Source organism: Amia ocellicauda, chromosome 22, assembly GCF_036373705.1.
Source record: "Amia ocellicauda isolate fAmiCal2 chromosome 22, fAmiCal2.hap1, whole genome shotgun sequence".
NCBI lineage: Eukaryota > Metazoa > Chordata > Actinopteri > Amiiformes > Amiidae > Amia > Amia ocellicauda.
The window spans coordinates 15176593-15190581 of record NC_089871.1 but is presented as its reverse complement, the minus strand read 5'-3'; the positions used below and the strand labels follow the sequence as shown (position 1 = coordinate 15190581).

Genomic DNA, 13989 nt, shown 5'->3' with positions numbered 1-13989 from the left:
GGAGTTTGTTCAGATTGTGACGCCTCTCTGTGTGAAGAAGTGTCTCCTGTTTTCTGTCTTGAATGCCTTGAAGCCCAATTTCCATTTGTGTCCCCGGGTGCGTGTGTCCCTGCTGATCTGGAAAAGCTCCTCTGGTTTGATGTGGTCGATGCCTTTCATGATTTTGAAGACTTGGATCAAGTCCCCACGTAGTCTCCTCTGTTCCAGGGTGAAAAGGTTCAGTTCCCTCAGTCTCTCAGTAGGACATTCCCTTCAGACCTGGAATAAGTCTGGTTGCTCTCCTCTGAACTGCCTCTAGAGCAGCGATATCTTTCTTGAAGTGTGGAGCCCAGAACTGTCCACAGTATCCAGATGAGCTCTAACTAGTGCATTGTACAGTCTGAACATCACTGCCCTTGTTCTCAATTCTACATTTTTAACAATATACCCTACCTTTTTTTATTGCTTCCCCTCATTGTTTGGATGGAGAAAGTGAGGAGTCCACATAGACTCCTAGGTCTTTCTCATGCGTTACTTCATCTAGTTCTATTCCTCCCATAGTGTAATTATAGTGGACATTTTTGTTACCTGCATGTTTATTTATTACGGATTTTTTTTTTTAAATAAGCCGTTTAGCAATGTTGAGAGTTAATCCAGAGTTAACAATTACTTAATTGTTACAAATACTTGATTCGTGTTCAATATTTCATTATTATTATTATTATTATTATTAGTAGTAGTAGTAGTAGTAGTAGTAGTAGTAGTAGTAGTAGTAGCAGTAGTAGTAGTATTGGCCACAATTGTCAGGAGCTCTTGTTAATATTTAATAATCTCATGGATCAGGCCTTTTTTATGTATTTCTTTCTTTCTATTTAGTGTTTTTTCTACAGGAACGCGCTAGTAGTAACTAGTAACTGCACCCACATATATTGGCATTACTGCTGCGTTTGATAAGGGCTATAACTGTATAATTGATCGTGGAAGATTGCAATTGCCATGGTCTAGCTCTGTCTGCGATGAAGGACAGAACAGGGAACCAACCATTTGTTGCGCATTTGTTTCTCCCTCCCTCCGATGGTAACACATACCCCCCCACCCCCCCCCTCCAGAGTTACTCTCCCAATAAAGGAGACCAATGGGGTGATATTTATAAATACCTGAAGAGAAGTTTTATTTCTGAGCTAGTCGGTAATATTACACACTTTTCTAATAGACTATGTATTTATTTATTTTTTAACCAGAGTATAACAATATCTTACAATTCCTGAAAAAAAAAAAAAGTTTCTATTTTAAGTATTTCAACAGCACTGCCTGCAAATCTGGCTCCTTTGGTTCATTTTCTCTCACAAAAGAAGACAGGCATTACTGGAGGTTATTTATTCATGGTTGAAGCAACATATAAAGGTAAAGCTACTTTATTTCTCTCCACACGGGATAGGCAACAAAGATTGTGTCATCATGTCATATTTAAGATCTTGTGAAATTTCACCTGGGATGACGTTTGAAACTGTTAAAACTGTTAATACTGTGTTTTTATGGATAGATTTGTTTACTTATATTGTTTACTAATATGTTTTAATAATAATCGCAGTTTGGGGTAATAAAATAATCAATCTTAGCAGATGATTTTTCCATTGAACCTTGGCTGCAAGGTTAAACTATTTGTTCGTTTGAAGTTATTAAAACCCCTGAAAATCCTGTTTAATACCATTCTTTCTCGCATTCTTTCTCTGCTGTAATGAAATCTGTCAATCAAAGTAAAATATGCTGACATATGTCCAGGTTTGATATCTTTAAAGAAAACATTAACCACTGAGTTTTCACTACAACACTAATAAACTATATTTAGAGCAGTTTAGGAGAAATCAGATTAATACCCGAATTAACATTAGGTCGGAGTTGTGTAGCTTTTTACCAATGATGCCAACAATGAAACCGGGGTGAACAGTTCTAATATAAATTAAATACATAAGCAGTATAATAATAAATGCATGCTAAGATCATACATGTCTATGTACACTGCTATGTACGCCAGATGAAAATTGAGATATTTATCAAACTGAAAATGTATTATCAGACCACACTTTGAGTCAGGGCCATTAATTATCTTTCTTTACAGACTATATTGAAGACTAAACTATCTTTTAGCCCCCGAAGCCGTTTGAGCTGGTTTGGTCACTCTTTAATACAAACAACTTTTTAATGCTTTTTAGAGGTGGCGTACATATAAAGACCGCAATGTTACCTCAAATCGGAGGTGTGAGACTGGCCTGGGATAGCTGTTACATTAGACAGGGCTTAATTTAACACGTTTTGAAGATTCACAAAATAATAGTAACACCATATGTCTAACTCAGAAATTAATATCTTAAATGATATCTCGTGGTGACTCCCAGTTCATGAACATCTTTGAACAAACCGAGTATTCCTCTTACAAGTCTTCAGTTTTAGCACTCCCATTTGTGTATGCATCATTTTGTAACTTCACAAAGGCCATAGGGAGGGTCTGAATACTTTTGCAAGGCCATCTATTTTCAAACACAATTTCAACTGTTTAATTTGAGTAAATGAAAATGATAACACCACTGTGTGACAAAAGACAATCCATGATCATGTGCTTACCTCATGGGAACTCCGATCATAATACAAATCTTACAACACAAAAATACGAAATATCTTGATTTGTATGGGGTCATATGCAACATGTTTCAACTGACCCCAACTGTAGGAGACAACTGTAGGAGTGCACATATAAATGATAAAGGTAGAAAACCAAATTGTGCATGTCCACGGTGAATGATATCAACCCAGCTGCACACTGATTGGAGAAATTCACATACACTTTGTGTGATGTTTTACAGACATCACAGATTGTGAGCCAGGGTGTAGGGAACAGGAAGGAGCAAAAAGCACTTTTCTAATCATATTGAAATAATGAATTAGATACATTTTTATCAGCTATGCAACTCCATACAACAATAATTTTGTCCCAAAACTCTTCCTCAGAAGTAGTGTATTCTTAGTGTATGCACCTAGAGTGCTCTCAGTCCCTAAAGAATTTGGGGAAACCCCTTAGGTAAATGAGGTGGAATGGAGCAGTTTGGGATGCAGCCAAGGTGGTACAGCCAACCAGTGTTTCATCTGTCCCTGGTCTCCCCTGCTGAATATTCAGAATGTAAACGGTATATTTGGAATATTCCAGGTCAGAATATTGGGAATATTGGGATGGGATTTTCCTCTAGTATCCACTATGTAAATGACATATTTGGAGCATTAGAGATGAAGGACGCATGCATATAAGGAGAGCTGGTGTGACCTAAAATATGAAGACAGATTCACAGACTTTTTGTCAGATGATAAAGCTTTGGTTTTGTTAAGGATTAAAACCCCAAAAATACATTTCAAAGCAGCTCGAGGAGGAACACCACAGTTAGACATTTTAAACAGTTAATTCCAAACACCTGTGCTATAAATGTACTGAAGCAAGTCGGTTTAAAAGCATTTACAAGTTGTCCTTGTTGTCCAATTAAAACAGGAAAAGCAGGCTCCTCTCCGACAGACCACATATTGAAATCCGTGGGACAGTAATCCGCAGAGCACAATACGAGATGGATGACCTTGTGGACACGGGGCCTGCTAGGCCCGGTTTCGTCCTGGCCGATTACGCCGTCTTCGCATTCATGCTTCTGATCTCGGTGGCCATCGGGATGTTCCAAGCTCTCCGAAAGGGGAGTCCGCACCAGACCACGGATGACTTCTTCACGGGGGGGAGGCAGATGTCAGCGGTGCCAGTGGGGCTCTCTTTGTGTGCCAGTTTCATGTCAGCAGTCCAGGTTCTGGGGGTGCCCACCGAAGCCTACCGCTACGGCCTGAAGTTCCTGTACATGTGTCTGGGGCAGACGTTCAACTCCCTGATTACCGCCTTCCTCTTCCTTCCTGTCTTCTACCGGCTTGGCATCACCAGCACCAATCAGGTTAGGGTTCCATCATACTCTGTTGCTTTATTGGCCCTTCCTAGTTCGTAAGCGGCTCAATCATTGGCTTCCATGTGGCCAGGTGTGAAGGGGTGAAAGAGTCCATTCCTCACCAACCCTAACACCGAACCTAACTCCCAACTAGCTCTAACCTCTACTGACAAGACTGGGTGGACATCACGGAGTCTTCTGGTGCTCAATAACTCATCAATATCCAGGAAAGGAATGGGTCTTGAGGGTTGCAGAGTAAAGTAGTTTCCTAGGACCAGCTATAAAGGGGTGCGTTACTTCAGAAGCAGAGAGGTGGACTGGCGGTCCAAATGTAACATGCCTTTGCTCTCTCTGCTGGGCTGTTTGTTGTCTCTTGCAGTATCTGAAGATGAGGTTTAACAGGACCATGCAGCTGCTGGGGAGCTTCCAGTTCATCGTAGCCACAGTAAGTGTCACACGTGTCTGTACTAACCTAGCCTAGAAGACACAATCATTATGGGGAAGGAGATCCATCAGTGTGGAACATGTTTTGTCCCCCTACCTTGAAAGATTTTGCCTAGGTTTTTGCCTAGTGTTGAGTATAATTCTTCATGAATAAACTGACACATCTGCAACAAAACATGGATCTCATGTGTCTTAACCTTGGTTTTAGTTTTGTTTGCTCTCTGTTGCAGAGTTCCTGCCCTGTCCTTGTCATTGTCTGTAGTCAAATGCCTATAAAGCTCTGTGTTTCTACATGCATTATCACCAGTTTCCATTTTCTCTTTGTTTCACAGTTACTATACACTGGAATAGTAATCTATGCCCCCGCCCTGATTCTGAACCAAGGTATGACCTCCAATGCAGACAGAAAATGGGAAATAAATAAATAAAAATGAAGTACTTACACTTCCTTTGGATTTGACGATGACATCTATTTTCCAATATTACCAATGCACTATCTTCATTTGGGGCATACATTTTACTATGTAAATATCAAGTAACATTGATCCACCCATTAACAGGAAAACAAGTATAGAACTTGATGGCTTAAACAGATGCAGAGCATGACAGGTTTGTTGGGAATTTTAAGACCTAAGGCCATGGTACTGATGATACTCCTCATTGAGTCACCACTTTGGTAATCGTTAACAATCATCCCATTGCATTTATTTAATGATCCCATACTTAATAATTTGGCTGATGACTAGAGTTATGTGCATGGCTACTGACATTTATTTATATCGTGCATCTGTCTAGTGCTATGTTTTATCCAGGATTATTTTGTATATGTTTTACATAAATGTTCCGTAAACTCCTTTCGCTGACCAGCACTGAACCCCGAAATGCCATAACACATTTAAGCTATACAATAAATATAGTGGGAAGAGAAAACCTTGTATGGTACAAGTTTGTAATTTGTGATTTGTGGGAAGAATAACATTTTTATTGGGTCTTGGCCAGGGGCGGCCAACCCTGGTCCTGGAGAGCCACAGTGGTTTTTATTTTATCCAGATCTTTAACTTCTTAATTGAGCCTAATTGGACCTAATTAGTCACAATTTCCCTGTGTTCAAGGTATCCAGTGATTGATCATGTAGAGTGACTTGTAAAACCTGTAACATTGTGACTCTCCATGAACAAGTTTGGCCTCCCCTGGTCTAGGCCTTAGTCTGATTAATGTGAATCCAATAGTTAGCAAAAAAGCCATTCCTGGGTCAACAGTCGCTTCATTTACTATGTTGAAAAACCGCTTTTGTTGTCTTCCAGCTACTGGGCTTAATATGTGGGCCTCTCTCTTCTCTACTGGGCTCATTTGCACGTTCTACACCACTGTGGTAAGGATTTATCCTATTTCTCCCATCTTATTTTTGTTTAATGCTTGTGAAATGTTCTGTACACTGTAAGAAAGTATACGTTGGCAGCATATTACCTTCCCGTGTTGTCCTGCTGCTCACTTGTCTCTTTTGGTTCCTGTTCTCCAGGGTGGGATGAAAGCAGTGATCTGGACAGATGTGTTTCAGATCATTGTCATGCTCTCAGGGTTTGTGGCCATTTTAATCCATGGCACCATTTTGGTTGGCGGACCAGCAAAGGTTCTTGAACTCGCCAGCAACGGGTCCCGGGTGAATTTTAACGAGTAAGAAGTGTTTTTTACACTGGCGTTATGATAGTCGTATGTACAGTAGTATCATTGTGGACACTTTCATAGTCAAAAATCAAGAAAACCGGGATTAAACATTAAATTCATTAAATGTCCACCCTGCAGTCACTTTTCAAGATGCTGGAGTTTCATCTAAAACGTTTTCAGTCTATTTCCTATCCACCAAGACCCAACCTATATCCCATCCTGGCCTTAACTTTGAAAACGTAAAAAAACCTTCTCTCACTTTCCTTGTTAAATTAAGGAATTAAATTAAATTTAAGGCCATAACATTGTTCATCATCCATTTTAGCCAGATAGGAAATGAGACGCACATTCCTGTGGGCCTGACTGCCTTCTCCCCCCTTGGCTCTCAGCTTTAAACTGGACCCAAGGAAGCGCTACACTTTTTGGAGCTTCACTGTGGGAGGAACGATGGTTTGGCTCTCCATGTATGCAGCAAACCAGGCCCAGGTGCAACGCTACATCGCCTGCAAGTCAGAGAGAGAAGCACAGTGGTGAGTTGTAGAGAATAAAGAATGGAGAAACATTTTTGAAATCAGCGCACTGTCTGAGTGGAGTGTTGTTTCATGAGATCTCAAGCACAGAAATGCTATAATACATATGAATGACATTGGAAAAAGTGGTGGTTAAAAAATAAATTAAACATTTTTTGTTTTCTGAAAAGACTGTTGCAAAGAGGTATTTGTGTGCAGGGAGTACGACATTCATCAAACTCTCCATCGTGGCTCATCTTCCAAGAAGACTTGGCAGAAGCTTTTCAGATTGTATTTATTTATTTATTTATTTGTCCGAAACAGAAATGAAAATCATCTAGGCAGAAGGAATATCCAAGGGTCACACTGTTTGTGTGGGGCACAACGTGAGAGATGAGACAGAAATTGTAAACCAAAAACCTCTGCTTTTGATTTAACTGAAGCACTTCTCAAAACAAAAAGTCTCTGAAGCATAGAGTCATCCATGGACTGGTCAAGTCTAGTGCTTGTATTGCTCTTCTCAGCCAACTGCTAAGTGGTTATCAATGACTGGAAAATTCAGCCAAAACACCCAGGAATAATGTCTATCCAAGAAAGAGCCCTGATTAAAGTTATGTTTTGTACCTATGTAGCAGCTTGTAACTAATATTTATGTGTGGCTGCTCTTTGTCTCAAGGAGGATGTAAGAGATAAATGGGGAGAAAAGAACAAGATTTGGACTATTAATTAAAATCTGTCTCCTTTTGTATTCACAGGGCTCTGCTTGTGAACCAGGTTGGACTGTATCTCATTGTGGGTAGTGCCGGAATCTGTGGCATAGTCATGTTCGCGCTGTACGGCCACTGCGATCCTCTCTTGGTGGGCCGGATCTCCTCCCCTGATCAGGTACAAGCACAAGCGAACAACAACCCTGCTAATAAACATGAACTTCTTTCTGACAAACAAAGTATGTGGAGGACCTTCAAAGCGCACAGAAAAGGTCCAGGCAAATGTGTGAAATTTAAATGACATGCAAGTATTTGAATGCTATTGCTGACACCTGCTGCAGGAAACTTTTTTTTTTTTTGCATGCAGAGTTTTTCTTTTTCTTTTTCTTTTCTTTTTTATGGGTGGCTTAGACACCGAAGTGTCAAAGAAAGTGAGCAACAGGACGACTGACAGACTTTGACAGCTTGCGATGACCTTTAAAACCTCTCTGACTCTCGAGCTGTGTTCTCATTCAGAACCCAAGCGATTCAAATCACCCTGGCTGTGGCTCCGGCAAACCACAAACCTTGTATGTCTGAATAGGACTGTGTGTTTGGGTACTTAGGCGTACAGCTATAAATCTCATGAGAGATTTGAGCTCAAGAATAATAAACGTACTCAGAATAATAAGTCTGTGATTAAGACCCATGTCAACAATTTCCACTGCAGCTGAACCCTCAGGTAAAGAAGCTGTTTAAACTGGTGGAAAATCTCACAGCATATGTGTGTGTATCTCTGCTGTTGTCTCTACTTATCAAAACTTTGAACTACCTGTGAATCTCAAAGCACAAATTTGTTACCTATCACATATCAGTTGATTGTCAGAAGCCACTTTCTGCTACTTATGAAATGAAATGCGATAGGGTACATGTTTGTAATTTACATTCAGGTCAAAGTTTTGATTTGGTCCAGCCCTTAGTCTTATTTATTGATATCATACATATGAAATACAATTTTTGAAGTGTTTTAATTGGAATATGTGGGTGTACAGGTGGGAAGCAATTCTCAGTTACACTGTTGTCCTTCAACCACTGGTTAGAAGCATCAGTGTGCAACCATGTTTTACTCCACAACCCCCCCCCCCCCCCCGCTTCACCCTTAAAAGGTATAACATGCAGCTTTTAAGCAGAGGAGGCATTGAGAGCTTTGAGTGGCATCCAAACAATGACAAGAGGCACTTTGGTGATTAAACCACTCTCCTTGAGGCCTGTGCACGTACCAGAATGCAACGTCAGGTTTCGCGTCAGTGAGCATGTATAAATCAAAGCTGTGGAAGATTGATTTTGCCCATGTACCTGCTGCTTGTACAGAGACCACAGAAATAAAAAAAAAGGATTGGTTCGCACTTATTTTGCCTTTTAAACCTGACATTTTTAACTAAATTTCTCTGGTTAGTTTATAAGCAGCAGTTTAGTGTCTATTTACAATATCACATATATCTCTTATGATAGTATAGTTATTACTGCTTTCCATGGACTAAATTAACACATACTTACATTTGACAATTATCACTGCTTGTTATAGGCTTTTGGGGGAAAACCTCAGTATGAAGTGTGAATTACTATACTTCTAATGCATTTCTTTCTTTCTCTCTTTTTCAGTATATGCCTCATTTGGTGCTGGATATCTTTAAAGACTACCCTGGCTTCCCTGGTCTTTTCCTCGCATCCGCATACAGTGGAACCCTAAGGTAAAGGGGAGGTTCATGGATTTGAAACTGAGGATGTGTTGCACTTCTATATTTCCTAAGAGATTTACCTTTGACGTTTGGTGGCGGTTGTTTTTTTCTCTGCAGCACTGCTTCCACCAGCATCAACGCCATGGCAGCTGTTACCATGGAGGACTTGCTGAAGCCCCGCTTGGCCACCGTGTCCCAGAAGAGACTGATGCTCATTTCGAAAGGCCTGTGTGAGTTGACTCACTCCTCCACTTTCCCTCTCCTAACCTAAATCTCACTGGGCCAATGGAGGAAACATTCGGGGAGGGAGCAGGCAAGAAAAGAGCACTTCAGGCGATTCAGTAACTTCAAACCCTTCTATGCCAGACCTGTTTCAGAGTCCGGTCCTATCTTTTGCGGAGTGTCTCCAAAATCCATTCAGATGTTACAAAACTAAAGAGTAACAAACCCTGGCAGGCCTATCTCGTACAGTGCAAGGGTCTTAGTACACTGTTCGACAGATTTGTACGCAATCTGTTGGGAATCCCTAAACTACCTTCTACTGGCACACACAACTACAGATCTCCAATTCAGAGGGTTTCATTAGGCAGGGGAATTCCATGCGAAACCTCATTGCATGACAAGTCTTTCTCTGACCGTGCTTTCATTATTGAAGTGATCTGCAGCAGGGTGACTTAAGTAATTAGTACTCGACTAAGTAATTAAAATACAAGCTGGATCGAAAGTGCTGCAGTAGTAATGAAGTGGAAGCGCTAAGGTTTGCTTACCTTTGCCCTCGAGGGGGCTACAATGAGAAACCCTTCGACTATGTGACGGAGCTGTTGCTGTCCTATTGGATGACATATAATGTGTTGTTGCCACTGTCTTCGAAATGGGTGCAAGTGAGGTTTTCCTTGGCCTTTATGATTTAATGGGTTTTTAAGTCACATTAGATAATGAAGTGTGCCTCCCCACACTCTTGCCAGTTATAAGTCACCTGCTGCAACAGAACACACTAAATTATGGGTCTGGGATAATGTATGAATTTTTTTTAAATTGTCAAAGGCAATTGCCTAATGGAAAGACCTGGAACGTAGAGGCACAGTATGTAACTCACTTTTATATCATTTCGAAGATGGTGGCCAAAAATATTTGTATTATTGGTATGTGAAGTTTGAAGGATGACGTGATGGGGGAGTGGGGGGGTGGGGGTTATGGACTTCATTGTGATTGGCTTTAAATTTCTGGGAGGCACAAAAACTAATTATTTTGTTAGGCCTTTATTCGCCATTTTGCAGCTTTCCTGGCTTGTATCTGTGGCATACAAGAAATGAAGACATAATGATTGTGAATTAATCTATGACTTGTTACCCCAAAGCAAAAGTAGAAGCATACAAAGTCAATATGGCGTTTATGCCAGTTGATTGTTTATATATTGCCATTCTTATATATGAGAAGATTTGTATTCACACAGGGCTGAGGTGCCATGTTTTAGCCCCACTGTTGCCCCAGTGTCTCATGGAGCATGTGTTTTGTGTTACAGCTCTGATGTTTGGGGTCGGCTGCATCACGGTGGCCGCCCTCTCCTCCCTCTTAGATTCGGGTGTTCTACAAGTAAGCCCGCTTTCCTCAGTTTCCTCTCTTTCATGCATATCAGAGTATGCGTCCCATCACTTAAAATATGCACGCATACTGCTACATCAAGAATAAAAACAAGGAAAAGAAAAAAATGAAAAGATATGGGTAGGACGCAACCATGACAAAGTGATTGCGCATCACGTCTTGCACGATCCTTATCATATTCCTACAGAGGTGTAAAAGCTAAAGCTGTCCGGAAGTTTTAAAACATATAGTCATTGCCTGTTGCACAAATGACAAGATGACGGTAACCAGACACTATTCAGAGTCCCAAAGATTTCAGTTCTGTCTGTCTGTATCCTAATTCAGACTATTAATGTTTGTCTAGGGAGCTTTTGCTCTTACATGAAACCAACAAGAGGTCTTCAAATCATGATCTGAATCTGCACATTAGTGTCTTACTGAACTTGGACCGCCATCACAAAACATATGACCTGTGTCTCTCCTTTCTCCTCTCTAGGGATCATTCACCGTTATGGGGGTGGTGAGTGGCCCACTACTGGGGGCTTTTATCCTGGGTATGTTTATCCCCGCTACTAACACAACGGTGAGTGCCCATCCTGTCCCACGTCTTTTTGGTAAAAAAACTAACAAACCAACAAACAAATTGAAATTGCAGATCATTACATGATTTCAACAGTTGTTTTTCTGTTCAGCCCCAGGTTGTTGTTCTTAGTCTACCAAATCTACCAGACCATTATCAATGTAGCCGCTATTACTCTTTGTATTTTAGATTGCCACCGGTTACGTCACTCCTATCCTGACTCATGTGTTAATTTGAATTTTATAGATTGTTATCGGCACAGCCTCATTTGACTATGCCGCGAGCAAAAGGTTTTATGATGCTGATAAACTCAAACTCTCCTTAACAGATCAGACTGAATCCTCTGTGGGTTGGGACTGATTGTTACAACTTGGGGTTTTGTGTTGCAAAGTATTATTTTGTATTTCAATGCAAACACTCCCTGTCTTCCCCTCACCCCCAGGGCAGACGTAGCTGGCCTGACCACACTCTCCTGTTTTTGCAGGGTGTGTTTGCTGGTGTACTGGTAGGGTTTGGGATTTCACTGTGGATCGCAGTAGGATCAACGTTATACCCTCCTGGCCCCGACACAATGGGAGTGTTGCCCAGCTATATGGACCAATGCCCCCCACTGACGCCTGCCAAGCTTGCATTCAACCACAGTCTAATTCTGGGCAAACGAGCACACCGGCAGCCTGTCTCAGGGGCACAGAGGTGTGGACATACGGTTCTCCTTACTACAATTCCAATAAATAAATAAGAAAACAATCAAATCCCATTAATTGGTTGTCCACTGTGACTTCAATAATTTTCAGACACATAATATATGCATAGAACTTCATTTGCCGGGGTTAGGAATTAGAAAACAAGTGGCACGTATGTAGGCAAACATGGTTTCTCTAATAATACCCGTTTTCTCTTTGTAGACAGTCTGGTCTTGAAGACTTCTATGCCATGTCTTACCTGTACTATGGAGCCCTTGGGACAACTGCAGTGGTGGTGGTTGGAGTTCTGGTCAGCTATATATCAGGTGAAATTCTATTTAGGGCCCAGATTCATCCTCCGTACATACATATATACAGGCATACAGATAGACAGACATTTAGGTAAACATTCTCATGAGCCAAAATGCTTTACATATCTGAATTTTCACTATATAACCTTGCTCAATGCTTTTTGCTCAAACATTGTTGGTAATAGTGGGATAAAATGGTACAGTGGTAATTGCGCAGAATTAAAAAGGAAAAAAAAGTACTATGAAAGAAACTTAATTTCTTGCATACACCTAACTGTAAGTATTCACCCCTTCATTTCTAAACTAATCTGCCCCAGTGCTGAATGTGTCTGTTGTTTTTCCCAGGACCAACCAAGAGGATAACCATTGCACCGGGGCTTCTCTTTTGGGACCTACATAAAAAGCCCACTGAAATCTCTTCAGAGGATAAAGTAAGTCTGAAGTAACCCTATTTTTTGCAAGGCTAAAGCGATTCACATTTTAGACCACAGACTGCTACCCAAGAGTATAATAACAGTCTATATGAAGATCAGCCCATTCAGTGCATCATAGTGGGCCTGACTCTAAGATATCCTAACAGCTGATGTCTCCGTTTTGGGAAAATTCACAATACAAAACAAATAAAAACATGAAATCCCTTTTTAAGTCCAAAGTATGGACAAAGAAGAGGCTGCCAAGAAAAAGCTTATTCTACCTTGGAGTTCAACATGAGCTGTACAGCCTGGACAATACTGGTTTAAAGCCAGCCTGTGCCACTCACCCGTTGTAGCAGTGTGAACATTGTGAGTACTAGTGTGCTTGTTTGTCACGCAGGTGAATTCCCACTCTCTCATTGTACCTCTGGGGCTCACAAAGAGCAGAAGAGGAAGTGAGGGACATAAAACTGAAGTGAAGCTACAAGATGGACTTGGACAGAACAGAGAGGATGCCTTGCTTCCCGAGATCCAGGCCTAGAGACGCACTGGGGACAGCTTGTGAGAGACGGAGCTCCCTGAATCCATTTGGTGGGGGGCTAGTAGTTTCAATGACATGGAGAGAAATATAACTGACACCTACAAACAGCAGGAAAAATATGTGCATCTCAACACTACAGATGGAAATGAAAGTGGGCGTCTTTCTAGCCCTTCTTTATTTGACTTTTTTCTGGATCCAACTTTTAATCCAGTTTTATGACCTGTATATTATAAAATATTTGCACAGCTTGCACTTAATTAACCAGTATATTTTGTAAACAAGTCTGGACATGTTTAATGTTTAATTTCTTTCTTATTGCATACTCTGTTACCAATCCTGTCCCCAAATCTATTGCCATTCTGTTGTAGCAAGGCCATGTAAACCAGCCATTTAAATGAAAATAGTCTCCAAAAGCTACATGTGAGAAGATTTAAAAAATAAAATTAATCTTGTGCAAGTTTCTGAAATCCTTTGACAGATAATATTATAATTATAAAGAACATTTTCTATCGTATTAAGCTCAGAGGGATCTTTTAGGCAGCAGGTTTAGTGCTACACCTCTTATTTATAAAGGTTGATAGTGACTAAAATGAAAACCACACTGAAAAATCAAGGACAATGTACCTGCCAGGATAATAAACTAATGTTAAGAAATTAACACATTTTTTGTTAGGTTATTGTGTGCCTCAGTCAGCCAACTTTACTGACGTTTCCAAAAAGAAAATATATATTTCTTAGGGACAAGATTCACATATTACTTCCATTACTGGCAGTGAATTTATAGGCAATCTCTTCTCCTTCACCAATCTGACTCTTCAGTCTCCAGCTGCCAAGGGACTGGTCCTGAAAAACAAACAGAAATAGTGTTTTAGTGGAACAAAATGTAATCTAAC

At 40.6% G+C, this 13989-nt stretch overlaps 1 protein-coding gene across 1 annotated transcript; it reads left to right on the top strand.

Annotated features, from left to right (window-relative positions):
* The first annotated feature begins 3518 nt into the window (after window positions 1-3518).
* slc5a5 (solute carrier family 5 member 5) lies at window positions 3519-12588 on the top strand. The gene is made up of 14 exons (XM_066696307.1): window positions 3519-3953; window positions 4324-4389; window positions 4721-4772; window positions 5693-5760; window positions 5908-6062; window positions 6443-6583; window positions 7318-7447; window positions 8911-8999; window positions 9105-9217; window positions 10510-10580; window positions 11065-11151; window positions 11633-11841; window positions 12054-12157; window positions 12488-12588. The coding sequence occupies exons 1-14, from the start codon at window positions 3588-3590 to the stop codon at window positions 12586-12588; spliced, it is 1752 nt and encodes a 583-aa protein (XP_066552404.1). The 5' UTR covers window positions 3519-3587.
* Window positions 12589-13989: the final 1401 nt, after the last annotated feature.

What these genes read in the sequence shown, in the direction of transcription:
- slc5a5 (XM_066696307.1), top strand. Translation starts at nt 3,588, where the DNA reads ATGGATGACCTTGTGGACACGGGGCCTGCTAGGCCCGGTTTCGTCCTG. An exon ending in GGATCTCCTCCCCTGATCAG is followed by an intron (nt 7,448 to 8,910) that starts GTACAAGCACAA and finishes TCTCTTTTTCAG; the next exon opens with TATATGCCTCATTTGGTGCT. An exon ending in CCTGTCTCAGGGGCACAGAG is followed by an intron (nt 11,842 to 12,053) that starts GTGTGGACATAC and finishes TTCTCTTTGTAG; the next exon opens with ACAGTCTGGTCTTGAAGACT.